At 39.0% G+C, this 24,140-nt stretch overlaps 1 protein-coding gene across 1 annotated transcript in view; it reads right to left on the bottom strand.

Moving 5' to 3' along the window:
- Positions 1-24,140, bottom strand: part of RB1 (RB transcriptional corepressor 1) — a 77,596-nt gene that overhangs the window by 47,221 nt on the left and 6,235 nt on the right. The window contains 10 exon segments of the mRNA XM_030451407.1: positions 451-538; positions 7,950-8,027; positions 9,027-9,136; positions 11,816-11,893; positions 12,574-12,722; positions 14,663-14,773; positions 15,668-15,735; positions 16,382-16,420; positions 18,269-18,403; positions 21,354-21,463. Of these exon segments, the coding sequence (XP_030307267.1) occupies positions 451-538; positions 7,950-8,027; positions 9,027-9,136; positions 11,816-11,893; positions 12,574-12,722; positions 14,663-14,773; positions 15,668-15,735; positions 16,382-16,420; positions 18,269-18,403; positions 21,354-21,463 (966 nt within the window).

Raw genomic sequence — 24,140 nt, 5'->3', positions numbered from 1 at the left:
CTACTTCCATTAATTACAACTTCACATCTCACATGCAAACAGCTACAACTAACCCAAGTAACATGTGAGTAGTATCAATGTTAATGTCTTTCATGACAGAAATATGTTTAAGATGTTCAACATGGATACAAGAGATCTTCTGTAACCACATCCTCCTCTTGTCTCCCTTTTAAATCCTTCTCTTTCCATCTGATACATAAATAAGTAAACCTTAATATTTACTGCAGTAACAAAAAGATTAAAGAAGTTACAAGGTTTCAGTACACACTGGTTTGATAGAAGTGCTTTCTAAAATTATTGCATTTAAACCACCTCAATTTAAACTTGCTTCTTCAAAAATGGTTGTTAATACAGGATTTTCAAAAACATATGTGGCAGATCTGCATATGTACATTTTGCTAGAGTGGTAATTCCAACAATCTTTCACAAATCCACCTTCTAGTCACTTACATTGAAATACACGTTGAGAGTATCTGATGGTTTATCAGTTGCCGAGTTTAAAATCATAATCAATTGCTGAATGTTATTCATTGCAGCTCTGGAAAAATACAATAAAATGTGTAATAAATATTAAGGCTGACTTGGCAGTTTCACGAAAATGAACAGCAACTCTACACACAGACAAAAAGATCCTATTTTAGTTCTCAACCCAGTTAATAAGCAATCTGCTGGAAAAAAAACCTGTTATATGGTGTCGATCACTGAATTCTAATAATCTAATTCATTGAATCATCTAATTATGGGAATTATTACAGTCCACATGTAAACAACGAAAATAACATAAATCAAGTAAAAGAAAAACCTAACGAGCACTTCTGAAAGCAGTAAAATGGTGGAACTGCAACCCTTGCATATGAAAATATTTATTAAAATAAAGCAACTCCCTAGCAAAAAAACTCTTTGCTGTACAGAATTAATACATAAAACTGGTGAAGACAGCTTTTATGTTTCAAGTCACCTGCTCACAAGTGTAGTAAGATGTATTCAAATATGGCAGTCACAAGATAATAAAGCCTTTTTTAACATCCATGCTTTGAAAAAAACAGATTTTTCAGGGGCAGAGCTGTCAACATTCCTACTGGCACCAAAATACAGTCTTCTCCCTCCCTGGATCTGAACCCAGAAGTCACATTGAAATATATATCCTTACTCTACCTCCCATCCACTTTATTTCCAATAGAAAACTTATAATTACTGTAATCCTTATTCCACCTTCTGTATCTGTAAACTAAGTTAGAAAGATCTTAAAGATAAAATTCTCATAATTTTTCAAGCACTATGGCTTGGAAAATGATGTGAACATGAAAAGAAATCTTTCAGTGTTACCAAGAAATACAAACAAAAATTCTTTATTGTCTAGATGAAGAGTAGATGATAAATATTAATATTTTATTAACTGATACATACTTAAGTATTGAAGTACGCCTCCATATACTTTCTTACTGACATTTTTGATCAGAGTAAAAAACCAAACACATCAACATCAAAACCATTTGTATCCCCACTTAATTCTATGATTAATGCCTAGAATTTTCTTGCCAATAACAAATCCAAACCCACAAACAGAATCATTGATTAATATCCAATGTCTTCACATAGAAAACTACTAAAGCTAACACAAGTAACTACAGTATTTCAAATGAGGTATAATAGTAATATAAACATGCATAAGTACTTATGTGGCCTGGCTTTTTTTAAAACATATTTCAAGTTGTGTATTAAGTAACAGCATGAAGTTTCTACTGGTATTAGAAATGCCAGAATCATAGTGTGGTTTGGGTTGGAAGGGACCTTGAAGATCATGTAGTTCCAACCCCCTTCACAGGCAGGGACACCTCCCACTAGACCAGCTCAAGACTCCATCCAGCAGGAAGAGGGCAGCCACAACTTCTTTGGGCAACCTGTTCCAGTATCTCACCACCCTCAAATTAAAGAATTTTTTCCTGATGTCTAACCTCAATCTTCCCTCTTCAAGTTTGAAACTACTGCCCCTTATCCCCTCACTACACACCCATGTAAAAAGCCCTACCCCACCTTTCCTGTAGGCCCCCTGGAAGGTTGCTATAAGGTCACCTCAGAGCCTCCTCTTCTCCAGGCTGAACAACCCCAGCTTCTTCAGCTTGTCTTCACAGGAGAGGTGCTCCAGCCCTCTTACCATGTTTGTGGCCTTCCTCTAGAATGGCTCCAACAGCTCCATGTCCTTCTCATACTGGGCACTCCAGAACTGGATGCAGTACTCCAGGTGGGGTCTCACAAGAGCAGAGCAGAGGGGGAGAATCAACTCCCTGGATTAGCTATGATTCTTTTGATGCAGCCCAGGACATGGTTGGCTTTCTGGGCTGCAAGCCCACACATTGACAGAGCTCATATTAAGCTTCTGGTCCACCACAACCCCCAAGTCCTTCTTAAAGCTGTCTAATCCTTTCTCCTCCCAGTCTCTATTAGTGCATGGAATTGCTTCAACCCAGGTGCAGAACCTTGCACTTGGCCTTGCTGAACTTCATGCAGTTTACACGAGCCCACTTCTCAAGTCTGTCAAGGTCCCTCTGGATGCCATCCCTTCCCTCTACAATGTTGACTTCATCACACAGTTTGGTGTTGTCAGCAAACCTGCTGAGAGTGCATTCAATTCCACTGTCCATGTCACCGACAAAGGTGTTAAACAGCACTGGTCCAAGTACCAGTCCTTGAGGAACACCACTCATCACGTGTCTCCATTTGGACACTGAGCCATTGACCACAACACTTTGGGTGCAACCATTCAGCCAGTTCTTTATCTAATGAGTGATTCATTCATCAAATCCATATCACTCCACTTTAGAGATCACAATGTCAAGTGGGAAAGTGTCAAATGCTTTGCACAGGTCCAGGTAGGTGGCATCTGTTGTTCTGCCTTTGTCCCTTGAGGCTGTGACCCCATAGTAAAAGGCCACCAAATTAGTCAGGCAGGACTTGCCCTTAGTGAAGCCATGTTGGCTGTCACCAACCACCTCTTTGTTATCTGCTTGCCTTAGCAGAGCCTTCAGGAGGATCTGCTCCATGATCTTGCCAGGCAGAGAGGTGAAACTGACTGCCCTGGAGTTCCCTGGGTTTTCTTTTTTTTCCATTTTTGTTAAGGGGGGTTGCTTCCCCTTTTCCAGTCAGCAGGAATTTCACCAGACTTTTTGATTACAATGGACAGTGGCTTTGCATCATCTGTTCTTTCAGGAGCTATGTGTAAACCCCATAAGGTCACATAGATTTTTCACCTTCAGGTTCTCTAGGTGGTGTCAAACCTGCTCTTCATCTACAGGGGAAGAATCTTCCTTTTCCCAGTCCCTGCCTTTGGCTTCTGCAACATGGAGAGTGTGACCAGAGTCCTTGCCAGTGAAGACAGAGCCAAAGTAGTCACTGAGTACCTCGGCCTTCTCTACATCTTGCATGACCAAGCTTTCCCATTTCCTTCTGGAGCGGGACCACGTTTTCCTCTTATCATTGACATACCTATAGAATTTTGCCTGTTGTCCTTAAACCCCCTTGCTAGATTCAATTCTCTCTGTGTTTTTGCTTTCCTAACCTGATCTCTCGCTTCTCTGACTACTTCTCTGTAGCTGTCCCAGGGTATCTGTCCTTGCTTCCATCCTCTGTAAACTTTGGTTTTAATCTGAAGTGTGTCAAGGAGTTCCTTGCTCATCCACACCAGCTTCTTAGCACTCCTGCCTGCCTTCCTCTTCATTGGGACACAATGGTCCTGGGCTTGTAGGATGTGATCCTTGAATATGAACCAGCTTTTCTGGGCTCCTTTCCCATCCAGGGCTTTTTCCCATTCTACCCTACTAAGCTCATATCCCTCAGAAACTAAGTGGGAAGAGAAGAAAAATATGTTCAATCACTATAACTGTAGTAGTGCAAATCTATTTTTTAGAAGGTTTTGGTTAATTCACTTCTACCAAAACTCTAGTAGTAATAAGGAAAAGCATAAGGGCAGTGGAAAAACCTAAAATGAAAACACAATTCACTCCCATTATGCTCTGATCTAGTAATTAGTCATTTTATCTATTGCTTTCTAGATAAATTATGAGATACATATCCACTGATTATTATTATTAGATTCTCATCAATTTCAGGGGGCTTTAGAGCAGATCCCAAGTATCTAGATCCATGAAGAAGACACTATAGGAAGAGTCAAATAATAAGTACAGTGCTTTCAAGAGAACCTGTAAGAAGTTCTATTTAATGCAGGGAGAGTTAATGATCCACTCTATGCTGGTTATCAAAGGTTCACTGCCATCTAGTGACAGTTCCGTGGCTTAAGAAACAGCTACTACAGGAGAAGTCACTGCTGGTGTGTACGCCTTCACTTGAACTGTCTCAAACTGCATCAGTTTTGGAGAACTCAAAGTCAAGCATGGGTAAAGAGACCCTAAACACCTCAATGGACCTCCTATCAAGATCAGAGTTGGCAGAGCACATTTCATATTTTTAGCAATGTGGAAACTTAGTGCTTCTGGGCTTTCTTAATAAGACTTGCATGTCTAGAACATAACAAAGCATCATTCACAGGGTTAGGAAGCTTTTTTAAACACCAGTATAACTGATAACTATCAGTAACAAGCTATCTGTATTTGTGAAAAAATTTATTTGTATTTAATGAGAAGGTCATTGGCAAAACTGCACGTTATCTAGTGAATGCATCTAGTTCCTGATACCACACAAGTCTGGGAACTAAAAGACAAAAATAAATATTTATGGCTAAGAAAACATCACCAGCAGTTAAAGAAGCATAAGACCACTGAGGCAATACAACACAGACTTTTGCAGTCAGAGGAGATTTGAAGTTCTTTTATATACATATCAATATCTGTTTCAGCTGCATGTTTCTTTTTATGACAAAGCTTTTCATAACCTTACTGCTCTGTTGGCTAGAAAACAATTAGTTTCTGCAGATGGCATTTAGTAGATTTATGGACACAAAAGCACAGAGTCTAATTCATTCTTTGACAAGCAGATCAACACTGTAGCAGTACTTAAAAAAATAAAATAAAATTTAAAAATTACTCATTAGAGAAAACTAAAGTAATAATTAAGGGTAAAATATTTTAACTTCCCTCATCTCTGCAGCATGCTAAAATTAAATGAGTTTACACAGCAAGCATGGAACAAGAACACTGTCCCATTTTATTAGACTTGACAGCTTAAGTATGACTGCCCAAACAAACATAGCATGTGGACATGGCACTGCAGTGACACAGCTGGCTGGTTCTTCAGGACCATGGGGCAAAAAAGGCCACTTTTGCCAAAAAAAAAACTGTGGCACACAAAAAAACCTTGCAAATGCTTTTTCCTTTGGTTAACTGAATTCAAGCTTCCACAGTCCTGGCTCACTGGGGACATCCCAGATGATTGGAAATTGGCGAATGTCACGCCAATCCACAAAAAGGGCCGGAAAGAGGACCCAGGAAACTACAGGCCCGTCAGCCTGACCTCAGTGCCTGGCAGAGTCATGGAACAGATCATCCTCAGTGCAATCACACAGCACCTGCAGGATGGGCAAGGGATCAGACCCAGCCAGCACGGTTTTAGGAAGGGCAGGTCATGCCTGACCAACCTGATCTCCTTTTATGATCAGGTGACCCGACTGGTGGATGAGGGGAGGGCTGTGGATGTGGTCTATCTAGACTTCAGCAAAGCCTTTGACACCGTCTCCCACAGCATCCTCCTGAAAAAGCTGTCAGCCCGCAGCTTGGACAGGAGCACCCTGTGCTGGGTTAGGAACTGGCTGGAGGGCCGGGCCCAGAGAGTGGTGCTGAACGGGGCTGCATCCAGTTGGCGGCCGGTCACTAGTGGTGTCCCCCAGGGATCAGTATTGGGCCCAGTTCTGTTCAACATCTTCATTGATGATTTAGATGAGGGGATTGAGTCCATCATCAGCAAATTCGCAGACGACACTAAGCTGGGGGGGAGTGTTGATCAACTAGAAGGCAGGAGGGCTCTGCAGAGGGACCTGGACAGACTGGAGAGTTGGGCTGATTCCAACGGGATGAGGTTTAACACGGCCAAGTGCCGGGTCCTGCACTTTGGCCACAACAACCCCATGCAGCGCTACAGGCTGGGGACAGAGTGGCTGGAGAGCAGCCAGGCTGAAAAGGACCTGGGAGTCTGGATCGACAAGAAGCTGAACATGAGCCAGCAGTGTGCCCAGGTGGCCAAGAAAGCCAATGGCATCCTGGCCTGTATCCGGAACAGCATTGCCAGCAGGTCCAAGGAAGTGATTCTGCCCCTGTACTCAGCCCTCGTGAGGCCACACCTTGAGTACTGTGTCCAGTTCTGGGCCCCTCAGTTCAGGAAGGATATCGAGGTCCTGGAGCAGGTCCAAAGGAGAGCAACCAGGCTGGTGAAGGGACTCGAGCATAGACCCTACGAGGAGAGGCTGAGAGAACTGGGGTTGTTCAGCCTAAAGAAGAGGCGGCTCAGGGGAGACCTCATCGCTCTCTACAACTACCTGAAAGGAGGGTGTAGCCAGGTGGGGGTTGGGCTCTTTTACCAAACGACTTTCAACAAGACAAGAGGGCATGGACTTAAGTTGTGCCAGGGGAAGTTTAGGTTAGATATTAGAAAGAATTTCTTTACGGAAAGAGTGATCCGTCATTGGAATGGGCTGCCCACTGAAGTGGTGGATTCTCCGTCCCTGGAGATATTTAAAAAGAGACTGGATGTGGCACTCAGTGCCATGGTCTAGCAACCGCAACGGTGGTTCAAGGGTTGGACTCGATGATCTCTGAGGTCCCTTCCAACCCAGCCAATTCTATGATTCTATGATTCTATGATAAGTTTTCTGCATTTGACTACACATCAGTCCCCAATTAATGCCAATTAATGCCACACTTCTATCACAGAACTGCCACAGTTGCAAAAGACCTCTAAGATCACTGTGTCCAACTGTCCACATCCCCTCCAATAAAATACATATATCAATATCTGTATCACCCACTAGAGCATATCCTGAAGTGCTTCATCTACACAGCTTTTAAATACCTCCAGGGATAGTGACCCTACCACCTCCCTGGGCAGCCCATTCCAACCTCTGACTACTCACTCAGAAAAGAATTTCTTCCTCAGATCTAGTCTAAACCTCCCCTTGTGCAACTTCAGGCCATTCCCTATAGTCCTATCCTTGTTCACTTGAGAGAAGAGGACAGGACCCACCTCCCTACAACCTCCTTTCAGGTAGCTGTAACCAGAGCAATAAGGTGTCCTCTCAGCTTCCTCTTCTCCAAACTAAACATTCCCAGTTCCCTCAGCCTCTCCTCACAGGGCTTGTTTCTCCAGACCCCTCACCAGCTTGGCTGCCCTTCTCTGAACTCACTCCAGCACCTCAGTGGCATTCCTGCAGACAGGGCCCAGAACTGCATACAGTACTCAAGGTGCAGCCTCACCAGTGCTGAGTACAGGGCCACAATGGTATCACAACTGTCCCTTTTCCTAATAGGCCAAAATAGGATGGAATATTCACCTTATAGAAATATATTCACCTTATATTCACCAATATAGAAAAAAAATAACAATAAGAAAAAAAAACATGATAAAAAAAACACGTGTGCATATTCTATTTGCCATCAGTATAGGAAGACAGAAGACACAGAGATAAAGATGGGAAAGGAAGATGGACGTATAGCAGATAGAATTACTACCATGGAAATATAAAGTTGCATTTTCACAAGAACAAAGTCTGCAGTCTCTTACAGATGTCTTGCACTTCTTAAGGCAAGTCAGTAAAAAGCTTTTTCTGTTTTTCAACGACTTCACTGGGAACTCAGAGCACTTAGAAGCCCTCAGCCCATGCTCACTGCTTATTAATTATCAGAACTACATTCTGTTTTATGAACAACAATAGAGCTGCTTTAAAATTAAAACAACTACTCTAAAGATGAGTATTTCTAGTTAGGATATGAAACAGAAAATGCTCATACCGGACAGGCGTCTGTGGAAGTATAAGATTAATTTCCTCATCTGGATTGTTTTTTAGTGGTGTCCTCTCCAACTGTGAGCTACAGAAATGGAAAATAAACTTATGAAGTACTAATGTATTTCAAAAAAGAATGTTTTCTATAAAGACTTAATGATCTGCAGGGAAAATAAATAACTATGGAACAGATTTTTTAAAAAATTTCTAGACATCCAACCACTACAGTTGTTAGAACAATGTAACCTAAATTCCCAAGCAGATCTGCTTTGAGCAGGATGTTGGAACAGATGACCTCCAATCTCCCCATTTATAGAAACTTAATTAGACATACAGCTGGGTATGAGCTCCATTTCCACACAATTTTAAACATAAGTATTCTTCTGCCACAGACTTGCACTGTGATCTCACATTAGGTAAGGCTGTGAAAATGTTGAATTGCCAGGAATTTGAGAGTATGACAGAAAGAATTCAAATATATCTGTATTACAGAACAGCACCAGAGAATGTGCCTGAGCACTGGCAGCTGCTTATTTTGCTAAACAATCCATGGTTTATTTCTGTTACCATTCCCCAAACATTTTGTGGTGAGTACAGGTCATAATGGCCTATAGGCCATAATAAAGAATTGCCTGAGGACCACTTCCAGCAGGCAGCTTCCAAATGCCACCAGCTGTTTATAGGAAGGAGGAGCTAGACAGGGAAGACCACAGCCACTCCATGCCAGCTGGCCTCAGAGGAATACCACCCCTTGGCCATATCTAATCAAGTGGCATAATATGGCCTCAGCCTCCTCCTCATGAGCTGCCAGCTTTTCCTGGACAGCAGAGGTTTGCAGAGTAAGAACTAGAGTAGAGCTTCCAAATACTTTTTGGTAGAGTCATAGTCATATTTTCTAATTACTTTAACTGCAACATAAAACAAGGCTGGGATTGCCAGAATTATCTTAATTAAACTACAAACCTAGGAGGTCAATAGGATACAGTAATCTCCATTTAGAACACGCAGAAGGGGGGCTAAGGCAGAAATCAATACAAGTTCACATTTTCTTTTGTAAAATTAAAGCAGTAAATGGAAAGATTACCAGGCTATAACATCAGGCTGTAGAGTTTCATCATGATCCAGAAATAATCTTGCATCTATGTCTTTGTTGTTGCGATAGAGCTCTTCATACTGTTTTGACAGAACTTCAACCTCAAAAAAACATTGAAAAAAACCTTTTATTTTACAGGACTAAGTCTGAAAATTCAGAGTAACAGAAGCTAATCCTACCTAGTGAATACAGTGCTTAAATGCTAAGGAAATGGCCTTGGAACTCACAAAGTCACATCTTACACCGATAGGTGAAATATACCCAGAAGAAAATCACCATTCTCATGCACAATCTTTTAGTAGAGAAAACAATACAAAATCACGAGAATTTCAAACAAAAAAAACTTAGGTTTTGACACTGTAAAAGAGCTAAAAACACCTGGAACAAGAGAAATAGAACTGCAAAGACATGCAGAGTGGACTGACAAGAACATTATGATGTTCCATGTGGACAAGTATAAGGTCTGGCACCTGGGAAAATGTAACCCAAGAGTGCAGCACAGTCTGAGATCCACCTGGATGGAGAGTAGCTTTCTGGAAAGGGACCTAGAAATTATGGCGGACAATAAGCTCAATATGAATGAACAGTGTGCTGTAGCATAAAAGAAAGCCAACATAAATGCTGGGCTGCATCAAAGACATCACCAGCAATGATAAAGATGTCATCATCTCACTCTGCTCAGCACCTTTCAGGCCAAACGTGGAACACCAAATTCAGTTCTGGTCCCCAGCACACAAAAAAGACATGGACAGGCTGGAAAAGGTCCAGAGAAGAGCTGGATCAAAGGACTAGGAAGCCTGCCATATGAGGAAAGGCTGAAAGAACTAGGTTTGTTCAGCCTGGAAGGCCTAGAGGAGATCTTGTTGTCATGTTCCAGTAGTTAAAGGGTGGCTACCAAGAGACTCCCTTTTTATAAGGAGTCACATGTTTGTTTTATTTTGAGTGACAAGTTGGAAGTCTGGAATTTTTTTTTATCAGGGGCCAGATACTAGCCTCAACTTCATATTTGCTGCTGTGCTCCTGCATAAGTAGGAAGGCACTTCAACTATCTGTTCCTTGAGTCCTTATACATACTACATGCCTCTGTGCTCAAACTCCTGCCATACAGACAACAGTGCACATGAAACCTAATTAGTCCCCTCTTAGTCCCAAGAAAAAGCAAGCTCTAAATATCTCCTACACAGCCTTGCTCCTCATCTTCTCCATTTAGCTCCACCAAAGGACTTTGCTCTGAACTGATCTTGCAGTGAAAACTCTGAGATTAGGACTACTAAATCAAAGATTATCTTAGATTCCTAACACTGCTTTATTTGTTCTTTATTTGTTTTGTTTTAAAAGTTCATTATCCTTTCATTTTTCAATATCGTCCTAAAGGCTTATGAGTTCTTTTTGTCTAAAATATCTCAGTATTTCATAAACTTCTAGAAGCTTTGGATTCTCACTTCAAAAACCATCAGTTCTTAAAGGAAATGGCTGCATTAGGCTAACTCGGAAGAAAACTTCAGCAAAAATAAGAGTTGTGAATCAATCTACTCATCAGCCCATAACACCTGACTGTCAAACAGTGAAGACAAATTAAATACCAACAATCAAGCTCAAAAGTTTTTCTTGTTTTGGAAACAATATTAAAATCTATACAATTCCTCACTGGTTTTTCATGAAAATGGAAGTCAATTTCAATGTCTCATATTACTAGATATTTTACTGGTGATCTCAGCCTCTGCCTGATGGTTAGATGAATTACAGGTATGAGCAGAGTACCTCTTAAATACAGCTGTGACTTTCTGCTTTAAAACATTCCCCCAGGGACACAAGTTCCAGGAGCAAGGACCATGTGATTGGATAAGTCTTCAATTTTCACCAGAAGAGTCTTTGGTCATTTTGATTCTATGCTTAAATTGAGCAGCCTTGGGCACAAACCCTCAATGATTTGAGAAGTGAAACAACCATTGCCTACCATTTCATGCAGCGCCTCCCAGCTACATACAAGCATAATTTAAAGACTCTAAACAGACTGCTGATACCCTGAAATTCATTTTGGAAGAGATTAATACTTTTAGTGGATCTCTTCTTTTGTCCCCTACCCAGTATACTATGAAACTGAACACAATAGGTACTTGGCTGAATCTTCCAAGCTTTCAGTCTGACAAGCTACAGAGCTGCTTGTTTTCAGGTTACCACATTTCTTGGTGACATCCAGCTAAACCTACTCTTTTAAGAATGATGGATCTGACTACACTGCAAGAAATTACCTACTAAGGCACACTCTTCCATGCAATTGCACAGAAGTGACCTGCTGCATCCAGGCTACAACTCAAGTAAGATGAAAGTACTTCTGCATGGACATAACAGTCCAAACTGCCAGTTGCAAAACCCAGCCTCATCTTTTGGATTTCTCTCTAACGTGACTACAGTGACATCTTATTTGAATTAGGGTCTGCATAATAAGACTGTATGCATTTACAGGCTGAGTTCAGAGACCTGGTATTGTAATAGTTGTATTTTAGATTATGAGCTTCAATAAGATTCTTACACCACACTTTGCTTTGAGCAAAAGTACTGATTCAGCCTTGGGAAATCAATTCATTAAATTTAAATGTAAAAGCTAAAAATGCTCCATGAGCAGTGGAATCCCTGCTAAGCCACATTCCTGAAAAAAAAAAAAATACATTTTGCATCTTTCTTTTAGAAGAACCTATTGCATCTTCATTAACATATAAAAATAATTTTAAGTAACTTGGCATGAAGCAAAGTACTGGTGTTGAACTGTCTTAAATTACCTCTGGTAGTCCATTTGAAGCTACAATACCAACAGAATTCAAGAAAGGAATAAAGCTTGTGAAATACACATTTTTGACCTAAAAAAAAGAAAAAAACCCATAGCATTAGCAAAATACAAAGACAGACATGCATACGCTTTTCACATCTCAACCAAGATACTACATTAGACACTTCTGTAATGCATTGTTTTGTTTTCAATAAAATTGCCTGTACATCCATAATGTAGTGATATGCAAGCATGCAGCACATAACCCACTGCTGAAACATTAAATGACTAAAGTGGGAAGAACAGCACTCTTCCCAGCCCTCTTCTATTTCCATCATCTGCTTGGGTATGGAAAAAAAAAATAAAGTACTTTTTACAAAAGCAATAGATTTATCAGCAAAGGAAAAGGGAAATGCAATTTTCTATGGGCTTGTGGTGTAAATTTTCTAATTGTGGGACGAAGCTGTGAAATCAGATCACACACTACAGGCTGTAGCAGCACAGAACTCCATACTGCATTCTTTACAGTTCAGTTTCCCTGGCAAAGTTATGACTCACTCTAAAGGGATTAGGTTTTGTTGTGGGTTGTTTTGGGGTTTTTTAGACTACCTACTAGAGAAACTACAGAATGGTAAAAAAACCTCCATTACTGAACTTGAGGGAATAGTTAAGCAAGCACAACTACTGAGGTTTAAGACTAACATAAATAAATGCATATTCCAGACAAGGTATAGCAGTACAATCTATCAGACCTTAAAACACAGGCATTACCTCATCTAAATTACAATCATGCTCTTTACAAAGGACTTCAATAACTTTTGTATCAGTATCAATCTGCTTTGCAGTACGTGTATTCCTGTTCTGACCTCTTCTTGGAGTTCGAGCTGAACCATTAACAGCCACTGCAGTCACAGCAGACTCTGGAAAGACAGGGAGAACAACAACAAGGTTAGTCTTAAGAAAGAAGAGATTTACATTTTTAAACCTCAAGAGATTAAATTTTTCACATGATTTTTCAGATCCTCCTCTTAAATATTTTCCTTTTCATCTGTCTAGCTGGCTAACAGAAAATATTGTTACAGGAAACACATAAAAAAAGAAAACTAATTTTTAAATTCCTGTATCAGGATGTGGACTTTTTGCTTTTTAAAAGCAAGAAACACAACATAATAGCAGTTTCTGTAAGGAGCACTGAATATGGATAGGTTTTGCAATGCTAGGAAAGCCTTATCTTTTCACAATTGAGTAACTTTTTTTTCTATTTTTACAGAAATGTGAAGCAAGGAGCTGAAAGAATAACATCACTCTGTGTATGTGAAGGATAATGCAGTAACACAAGGCATACATGGTGATGGGAACCTGGAATACGGTTCTGCTGGGTATTCCTCCTTTCCTCAAACACTTCCAGGCAACAAATATGAAAAAAAGATAGTTCATCTGGAAAAATACGTCAAAACCACTTAACTCAGTGTGGTAAAAATGTTCTATTTTGTTACACTTGAAAGCAGATGGTTTCAATACTGTCAGACTGAAATGTCAACTATATTAACAAATGTTAATACCATTACATATTGTTGGTTTTAAAACTGATATTCTTATCAACATGCTGTTCTTATTTGTAATACATCTGTATTTGATAACTTCTGAGAAAATCTGATAAACTACATAAACCATTCTGGTGGTTGCATCTTAATCCCTTCAGCCTTAGCCAGATCATAAAGCATGACATCATTTAGCAGAGTATTTGTTCTCTTGGTCACAAGGATTTGAACAATACATTGTGTTATTTGATAAAAGAATGAAGTGCTGTGTAACAGTTTAAACAGCACCTGCACATACCAAACAACAGCTTCATGTTAGAATTTTAACACTTATAACAGCAATTGCCATATTTGCAATTTAATCTGGAGTAGCAGCAGCATTTCTTTCCAAGATACAGTGCACAGAATCAAACTGCTTCTAACAATGTGCTCCCAGCTTCTATAGGTTCACTAAAAAAAACAACAAACTGTGAATAGAGTTCAAAAACAGGTTGCTCCAGTTCAGTGTTCTTTGAAAAAGATGTTCATTTAAACCAACTGTGGCTGTACATGATCTGAAGTAAGCAGTAGCATATGTCTGTCCTACAAAACAGACAAATTTAAATTGAAAATAGCACTGAAGTAGGACAGAGAATTCCTTGCAACAAGCCCAACCTTTCCCACTCTCTCTTTGCATTGGCATTAGAATAAAAGTTAGTAAGTTTTGGTGTTATTTGTTCTTACCTGCAACCAATAATTACATAGCTCAGATAAGTATCTTTCAAAACATGGAATTTAAAGAACATAGGCAAGTGGGTATTTAATTGTGAAGCAAAGAATCAAAGCAATAAAGTCTATAATTACTAGTATCACATCTAAACCCAGAAGAAGACAAACCTAGTTAGAATCAAAAATTGTCTTCTATATACTGTGGTTTCAAATACTTCACTCTATCAATTCCATAGCTTGCAGAAGAAAATATTCAACAAAAGTAGAATTCTGACTTTGAAAGTTAACAGTAATTGCTTGCTTTCTCTGCCTTTTAAGTGAAATTATCCAGGTACTAGGTATAAAAACTGAATGCACAAAGTTACTGCTGAAAATAAGTTCCAATAGTGAAGACACATTATCTTTTTACTTCAAAAAAAAAGATTAAATACACTGCCACATTCAAATAATTTAATTCAAGTTCACTATATCCAAACTAAAATATTTAAAAATCTATTATAAGTTTAGGAAGCTTTAATATATTAATTATTAATGTTAGCAAGACTCTTCATATAATTTTAAACCAATTCAGGTTCTACTTAATGAACAAAAAAATTAATTCATATCCTTACTGTATGGCTCCTTGAGCATAGCAGGAGGTGACAGTTTGATAAAATAATCCAAGACACATAGCAACAACTGGAAAGAAATCACTAGGTCATCTTCCACTTGCAACACTTTACCTGCAGACATTTAAAAAGTTAAAGAAAACCTTTGTGAGATGTTTGACTTAATTTTAGAAGTGATTTTTAAAAAAAAAGCTTTGAAAGTTCATTTAATAATACTTGACAACTACAATTCAGAATTCATACAGGATGCCAGTGTTCTTCAAAGGCTATTGATTTTAAAACTCATGATTCTAAAGAGGGTTATTGCTCTAGGTTTAGCATACATATAAATACACTTATTGTGCAGAAAATTCCTACCTCTCAGTGCTCCTCCCTGTTTTCTTTTTCATTTCACTATAGTGGAGTAACCATACTCAGTTACTATAATGCACAGACCATTTCACCTACATGTACCTCATTTCTGTGCAATTCCTCTTCACCTTCTTTTTGTGGTCTCACAATAGCTTTGTGAAAGCTGCTAATTATTCCTGAAGCAGGAGTTGCTAGTATATAGTGAAGAGAAATTCAAAACATATATATTTATAGTATATATATGTGTATTTTTAAAAATCTGCTAGTCTTTTTAGGTAATCATCCTTTCTTAAAATACTGGAGACCATAAAGCAATTCAGAATAGACTCAAATACAGAATACCAACCTTTGAAATAAAAAAAGAAAAAAACCACACCAAAAAAGCCCAGACCAAAACCCAAAAAAACTTAAAAAGCTTAAGAATATACATATTTATATACAGGAAGCAATACCAGTGAATAAAATAGCCAAACTGCAGACAAATAAGTAAAATAAATAGCTACAAAAGCCACACAATCAAAACATTCCAGGCCTGTAATATGCATATTTGTAGTAAAGGTGCTTATATTGGACATGTAAAATATATAAACATACAAAAAATAAACAAAAAAATTAACTTAAACAATATTCATTAAAATAACTTTTAATCAATCTCACCTTTTGCCAGCAAAAAAGTAATCCAGTAATTTTTTAGGACTAATACAGAACTGAGTTCAGCAGAAATCCTGTAGACACACAAAACCACAGACATCACATTAATAGCTCTGTAATAATTTAAACTATAATTTCTGAAAACATTCTTCCATCTATGGAACAACTTAGGACAACATGCAACTTCTTCCATATAGTTAATTAATTCATTCAATTCGCTATGTAATTACAGAGTACACTTCTTAAAAAATCAAGTCTCTGTAAATAAATTCAAGAATCTGGAAACAGCTGTATCATCCTTGGAAAAAAAAAAGTGAGTGTTGATAATTCACTTAACTGTTACAATCCATTTTCCCTCTTGTGCCTTCAACTAATGCCCTATTCTCCAGCCACAACATGACTGCAGGCTCACTTGGGAGCTGCTAAGGTATCTTTCATCCACTCATTTGTAGCTCTGATTAGGAAGCACACCTTCCATATGGGCATTCCCACCATGCTGAAGCATCCATCCTTAGGCAGCAACCCTCTACGGAAGAAGTGATCAAATATATACATGACTTCTGTAGCTCTCACCATCTCACTGAAATTCTAAATCCCCTCTTAATCCAAATTAAACATGACATACTATGACTGAGGTTAATCTTCATGAGTTAAAAGATTAAATTCTGACATGTTTTACATTTTATCTTGACAAACGCTATTTAGCAAAGTCAAACTTACTCACTACTAGGTTGTTCCAGATAAATAAGGCCACAAGTCCTAGAAAATAAAAATATTTTTTTATTTTTAAACACTTTCCTTAAAGCAAACTATGTAGTATCTTTGACTTCAATAAAGTAAAAAATATGCTAATTCACACAACATTATTCTGACATTAAAAACTGCTGGCTCTTGGAGAGCGGATAAACAACAGACCAACTACAGCCCTGCCAGAGCTGAAATAACGCTGTCACTTACATGCTTATGTCAGAGCTTAAACAGCAAAACAATTTTAGTTTGGCATACTAACATTTGTTATTGTTTTCTTCCAGAAAGACAAGATTTGTGGCTTGTAAAACACAGCAAAGTATGTGCTACCACTGCACAGAGCACTCTATAAAAGGGCATTTTAAAACCTTTACTATTTATTTCTGCAGTGTTGCTGCAAGCTCTGGAATGTAGTGTTGCTTCCTAATTATTCTAGGAACATGACATGCCAATAAATAGATTCAGTTTATTCAAAAACAAAACAGGAAAAAATCTTTCACATCCTGTTTAAAAAAATAAAATTGTTACTGCAAATCAAGTTGCAAAAAAGTAAGCAAGTGAAGAAGAGTTAGAGGAGGGACAAAAAAGCAGAACGTGCCTGGGTAAATCTGCAATGACACTTTTACAGCCCAGAAAAGACTTGCAATTACTAAAAGCAAATGATTATACAATTTCCAAAAACTTCAAAGCTTTAAGGCAACTATAAACTTTATACAGTTACCGTGACATACACATTACCCAGGATAAAAGGCAAAACTTCTGTTTATGCCTTGATTCTATAAATTACCAAGGAATGACCAGCTACCCCATTCAAGGGTCATTTAAGGTATATTTGAGAGTCTCCTGTGGTTTGGGAGGCAAAATGTTACAGCCACTCAAACTCCTGTAGGTGAAAAATACCACAGCATTCTAAGGCAATGGTTTAAAAATCATGGAATGATGCATCCATGTTTAATAACATGAAGCAGTTGCTACTGGTATGTGCAGCAGAGAATCTCACAGAGCAATTTAAAATTACCTCAGAGGATATTACATCTTGCCAATATGCATCTGTGCTAGCACATACTGGCCTGTAAAAGGATCTAAAGCCTTCTCTGGCTGGCTTCACACTAAAACAGAGCGCAGCAAATTACCAACTTGGAGTAACAGCAACTCAAAAAAGCATCCATTTGACAATCTCCTGATTTTCAAGTTACACACGGTAAGCTCTTAGCACTCTGCCATTAGCACACTCATTTTTTTCTGTACAAAGAGAATATCTTTTTTGTTGTATGGTCAGCTAAACCACTTGGGAAATTTACCTTGATTACAAGTGAGAACTTAATAGTGTAAGCTTTGCAATACCCTTAGACACTGGAGCAAGCAGCCTTCAGTTCCAGATCTGGTAGAGAGAATCTATCTTACTTGTGCTTTTTTCTTTTTCTTTTTTCTCTCTCTCTCTTTTTTATCCCTTCTTTCCAGAGCTCCTGAAAAAGCGCCTCTAGGATCTGGACTTGGGAAGGGGTGGGCAGGTAGAAGTAGGAAATTAATTAACTAAAAAGAAATATTAGATAATAAAACAGTCCTCTTTGTAGCTGTAAAAAGTTTAATGAAGGGACTAACAACCACGACATGCTACTCTTAACTATGGTTTGTACTGCAGCAAGGGGATTGTTTAACAAAGCATTGTAATAGCTCTGGAATAAAAGGTAAGATGTGTTTATTCAACATATGTAAACAGTTCCATTTCAGTGTTCTGTAAATATTAGCAGACAAGAGTTTAAACAACCTCTTCTAATGTACAGTTTGAAAAATCTAAATACTTAGATGTTGACAGCAATAAGGTATTAATGATTTCAAAATGAAAAAAACATATCCTACCTTTCAAACTTGTGGTATAGTGCAAGTAATACATCATATTTCTTCTTCAGCCTTGATACAGTGCTATCAACTTTAGTGCTTATAGTATCCATGTTAACATCCACCTCTTTGAGAAACTGAAAAAATGCACATACGCTGAAAATAAAAGGAAAAATAACACATCATCACAATTCTGAGAATGAGAATTCTGAAATAGATCTTATTAAAAAAAAATACTCACCAAAACCCATTGCCTTACTTCAACAGACTCCAACAATTTCTTACTACAACTCACAGTGGCCAAGAACTTTACCTTGGGAAACACTACTCATCCACCTCAAGACCCACCTTTACATTTTCCAGATGTAGGAATGCTCAACTAGACAGCAGAGACACCTGGACATATGAAAATAATACTTTTTTTGGCGAGCACAGATATTATCTTTGGAAGCCAGAAACTGCTGCCTAGACCAATCTTTCTTCCTTGCTCTGCCAGTAAAACACAAATATCCAACATGGATACCTCAACTCTTCCGCTCTACCTAAAAGTTTTACTTTACAAATGTTCTTTCTACTCTAAGAACATGAACAGTGGCTCCATCCATGCTACAGTGACCTAGAAACGAAAACCAAAGTGCATGTGTTCAATTATGTGGAATTTCAAGTGTTGCAACAGATACTGGGGACAAGGACAACCTCCCTTTGGAAAGAAAACCTCCTGAACGGAGGTTGCAGGGAGGTGGGTGGTGGCCTCTTCTCTCCAGTGAATAATGACAGGACTAGAGGAAATGTCCTGAAACTGCAACAGGGAAGGTTTAGACTAGACCTGAGGAAGAAATTCTTTACTGAGAGAGTAATTAAGCATTGGAACACACTGCTCAGGGAGGTGGTGAAATCATCATCCCTGGAGGTATTTAACACCCATGTAGAAAAGGGACTTCAGGACATAATCTAGTGGGTTATACAGACATTGATGTATATGTGTATATAACATCTTATTTTGCTGGGGGGTGGGGGAGATGTTGAGGGTTGGACACTGAGTTTTTAGAGGTCTTTTCTAAACACGACAATTCTGTGATTCTGTGAAATACCATTACAGGGGGTATCAAAGTTTTCCCTAGACATTGGTGTAATATTATGACCATCAGGAAAGCATCTTATCAGGTTCATAACCAAAATCAGCAGATTGGCAAAAATGAATGAGGAGGAAGCTATCAAATATATTCAACCGTTTCAACAATATAAAACTATTTTGATCCTTTATCACAATACTGTATGATGAGATATTTTTTTATCTTCGTCAGTTTAAAAAAACAGAATATAAAACAAATAGGAAGTTCATTTAGGAATTCTCTTACCAGACAATGAAGAATCTTTCCAATATATCTGTGTGGCTCTAGGTTGTAAAATGACGGATAGAAATCCCTGCCAATTTGACCTTATACATGACAAAAAGCCCAGGGCTAACAAGCAATTGAGTATTGCTAAAATCAAAATCAGCAGAGTAATAGCTTATTCTTAGAAACCCTAAGGGAAGCAGTCTCAGTCTGCAGTGCAAGCTGATCTGTACTCAGGTGGAACACGCTGAATGCTGATGCACAAATGCAATTGGATTTCAACCACGTGGTTCCAAGTCAGCCAAGAGACTGAAGAGATTAAGTCAAAACACAGGAGCTGAATGCTGTTCTGGGAGATGATGTAAGGTAGAAGGGGTATGGAGAAGTGTAATCATAGCAGATGATTTCCAGGAAAAGGATACTCTGGACAAAGTCTGGGGCTACCACCACAATATACCCACTGCCCTGCCCAGGCCTCCTGCCCTACAGCACCTGAAGGTTCTGCTCCTGCACACATTTTTGACACACAGCACATTTATCATAGAATCATAGAACTGGCTGGGTTGGAAAGAACCTCTGAGATCATCAAGTCCAACCCTTGATCCACTGCCACTGCGGTTACCAGACCATGGCACTGAGTGCCACATCCAGTCTCTTTTTAAAAACCTTCAGGGATGGAGAATCTACTACATCCCTGGGCAGCCCATTCCAGTGCCTGATCACCCTCTCTGTAAAGAAATTCTAATATCCAACCTAAACCTCCCCCGGCACAACTTAAGACCATGCCCTCTTGTCTTGCTGAGAGATGCCTGGGAAAAGAGACCAACCCCCCCCTGGCTACCTCCTTTCAGGGAGTTGGAGAGAGTGATGAGGTCTCCTCTGAGCCTCCTCTTCTCCAGACTGAACAGCCCCAGCTCCCTCAGCCCTTCCTCACAGGACTTGTGTTGGATCCCTTCATAGCCTCCTTGCTCTTCTTTGGACCTGCTCCAGGACCTCAATCTCCTTACTCAACTGAAGTGCCCAGAACTGGACACAGACTCGACGTGTGGCCTCACCAGGGCTGAGTACAGGGGCAGAATCCCTTCCCTGGACCTGCTGGCCACGCTGTTCCTGATACAGGCCAGGATGCCATTGGTGCATTGGAATTCTTTCCTTAAATGAATCTAACACAAGGTAAGCTTATTGCTGTTTCCACCTAAATTTAACTCAAAAGTAGACACTGTCCTATAATCTTTAATCCTGTATGACAAACTTTGTGTATATACAACAATAACAATCTGCTAGCAAAAAGCACGTATGAAAGTACAAAATTTTAGACTGGTATTAAGACATCTGAAAAAGAGGAGCATGCTGCCAAACTATTTGAAGAGTAACATTTTTTTCCACTTCTTGATATAACCTAAGCCTTCTGTTGGAAAAAAAAAAAACTACAGAAAATCTTGATAAATAGAAAGAAAGGAAATTATTTTAAATGTAAATTAAAAGAAAGTTAAACTGATTAAGACTTAAAGTGAAGCCAGAACAAGAATGTATAACAAAGCCAGTCACAGCTGAATCAAAGCAGTATCATTGGCACCTTCAACTCAAATAAGAAAGCAAGACTCCCTGTTTACCAAAATACTCATATAATTGCCATTAAGTAACTTTTACTTTAAAATTAACTAGCCTGATATGCACAAATATTCACAAGACTTTTAGAACAGTCTCTTTACAAAAATGCTGACTAGTTAATTGCTAAACTCTAAACTCAAACCCTTAAATTCACTTACCTTATGCTTATACTTTTCAGAAGCTCTGTGAAAGTGAATGTCATTTCATCCAGATCAACTGCTACAATAAAGATGCAGACTCCCCATGTTTCCTTCTTTTTGTTATAAACCTTTTAGAAAAAGACAAAAATAAATTTATTTTTACTGTGCAATAAAACTTGGTAATATATGGAAAGCATTAACTTGTCCAAATTAGATCAGAAATGGTAAAGCAACACCCTCAAGCAAACATACTATTATGAGAGCAAATTATTGGACAATTGAGAACTATTACAATTTTAACATTACAGATGAAAGACCAAGGACCTCAAGCCCTCTCTCAGAGTACAAGATGATTTTACCCATACAATTCAGCAAGGCTTCAAAACAGAAGTTTTGGTTCCATTCATGCAAACCAGAAGCCATTAGTATTAAAGGTACTATATTTGACCAGAACAAGACACTGAAGCTTAGGGAATCAGATGAGAAGTAATAAGAAAGAAATCTGAACATATTACGAGGACAAGCAACAACTACTCATGAACTTTATTCTCCAGCAGGGCCACAAACACTTATCAGAGCTAATTTCACTAAACACTGCCAACAATTACATAGTTTTTCCAGTTGCTCTGCTTCTTTCTTCAGGTCAGTGCTTACCCATCCATGAAAACCGGTTGTGGCCTCCTCCAAAGAATTAAAAGTTTTATTGGTTTGTGAAAGTGATGTTATAGTACAGGCTTGAAAATCTATCAGCCACCTTCAACAACATGGTAACTGCCCATTTAAACTACTACTTTGTTCCCACAGTCTTATTTGAATGCTTCTCTGAACTTCAATACTTTGTACAGCAGGAAACAAATTTGAAAGAGCCTATCAACAGACTGAGCTGTGTTTGACTATATGAAACAGTCATCACCACTTTATTTATTAGAAACCTTCCATGTTTAGGTATTTTATGTACAATCATATACCATATACCAGTAACATAAAGATAAAGCCAAAAAAATTGCTCTTGAGGAGGTTCTGTGCAGAAGAAAAGCTTTGCCGAGAGATGCATTCCCAGTGTCTCAGCCAGTCTCTACAGGTCTTTGCTGACAGCTACCAGGTATCATAATAACAAAAAACATCTGGTAGGATAGGAATGTCTATTTTCCTGCATTAAAACGTCTGTGCTGTATTGTAAAAAATTCTGAATGTCAAGCTTAGCTAGTGACCTATCAAGAAGGATGACTATTCACCTTCCAAGCACACATGCTCTCCCACAAAAACTGGTTGAGTGAACAGGGGTTGTTCAGCCTGGAGAAGAGAAGGCTCCAGGGAGATCTTACAGCAGCCTTCCAGTACCTGAAGGAGCTGACAAGAAAGCTGAGGAGGGACTTTTTACATTGGCATGAAGTAACAGGGTAAGGGGTAATGGCTTCAAATTACAAGAGGGTAGATTCAGGTTAGACGCAAGAGAAAAAATTCTTTATTGTGAGGGTGGTAAGACACTGGCACAGGTTGCCCAGAGAAGTTGTGGATACCTGTTCCCTGGAAGTGTTCAAGGCCAGGTTGGATGGGGCTTTGAGCAACCTGTTCTAGTGGGAGGTCTCTCTGCCCAAGCAGGGCATTTAGAACAAGATGACCTTAAAGGTCCCTTCCAAAAATCAAACCATTCTTTGGTTCTATGACACCACAGCCACTACAGTCAGCTGACTATGTTTAATAAATAAGTTGACTTCACTTCATGCTCCTGCAACCTCTGGTCATTACCTTGTTCTGTAAACACATTGTCTCATATGGCAGGCAGACTAAGTGCTAGAAGTCGTGTAATTGTTCCTAGTTTGCTGCCTATTCAAACAAGGCTCTCCTAAGCACCTTAGCTCTGTCCTGGGAGGATAAATGGTTTGAAGACTATAGCAAGAGTTTAACTGGCAAGAGTGAAGTCTGGTTTTGCAAGGACCATGTTGATACTCCTTTTTTAGTACAGTTTGAGGCAATAATTTATTTATTTCTACCATTAAAGAAGATGCAGTCCACTCAGTGGCAGTCCACTAGATTGAAGCCACAATACTGAGTTGAACTCAGTAACAGGACTAGTCCCTTCTCAACCAACCAAAAAAACAATGACAAAAAAAAAAAAACAAAAACAAAAAAACCAACCAACCAAACAAACAAAAAAACCCCCACACAAAAACACAAAAAAACAAACACACAGAATCCAGGATAAACACATTTTCTTTTTTTAGTAGCAATGAAAAGGTGACCAGCACCTGAGCATGCCCAGCTCTTCATATCAGCTGAGGGAAGGAAGAGAGGAAAACATGAAAGACCACCACACTGAGACCATCCCACCAGCTACTGCTGGTTATAACACCCAAAGACACAGGTAAGCTGCAATTTCCTCCGAAAATAAGACTATCTGCCCATGAAGACTTCAGTGACTTTAATACATAAATATAAACATCTTGTGGTAGGAGAAGCAAAGATATAAGGAGAGGTTATCTTGACAAATCAGACTCCTGAGTACTGTCCTCTTCATACCCCTTCACTCCCAAAGCTCAAACACCTCTTCAAGTTCTTTCCTACACAAATGAGTTAAAGCTGACCGCAGAACAAAAACGTAGCAGCATCATAACTCCACGGAAGCCAATGCTATGACAGAAAATAAGTTTATTTACAGCCAAAGACAGACAATTCATCCCAGATGGACCTGAGGGCATGGGAATGGATGCAAGACAAATTCACAGCCAGGAGTTAATTTGAGGGTTTTCTTCTTGACCACATTCTGACTCAAGATCTTTGCCCCGCTACAGAAAATGGGCAGGA

The sequence above is a fragment of the Calypte anna genome, chromosome 1 (assembly GCF_003957555.1).
Source record: "Calypte anna isolate BGI_N300 chromosome 1, bCalAnn1_v1.p, whole genome shotgun sequence".
NCBI classification, from domain to species: Eukaryota; Metazoa; Chordata; class Aves; order Apodiformes; family Trochilidae; genus Calypte; species Calypte anna.
Note: the sequence above shows the minus strand (reverse complement) of the source record. Positions and strands in the feature narration are given on the sequence as shown.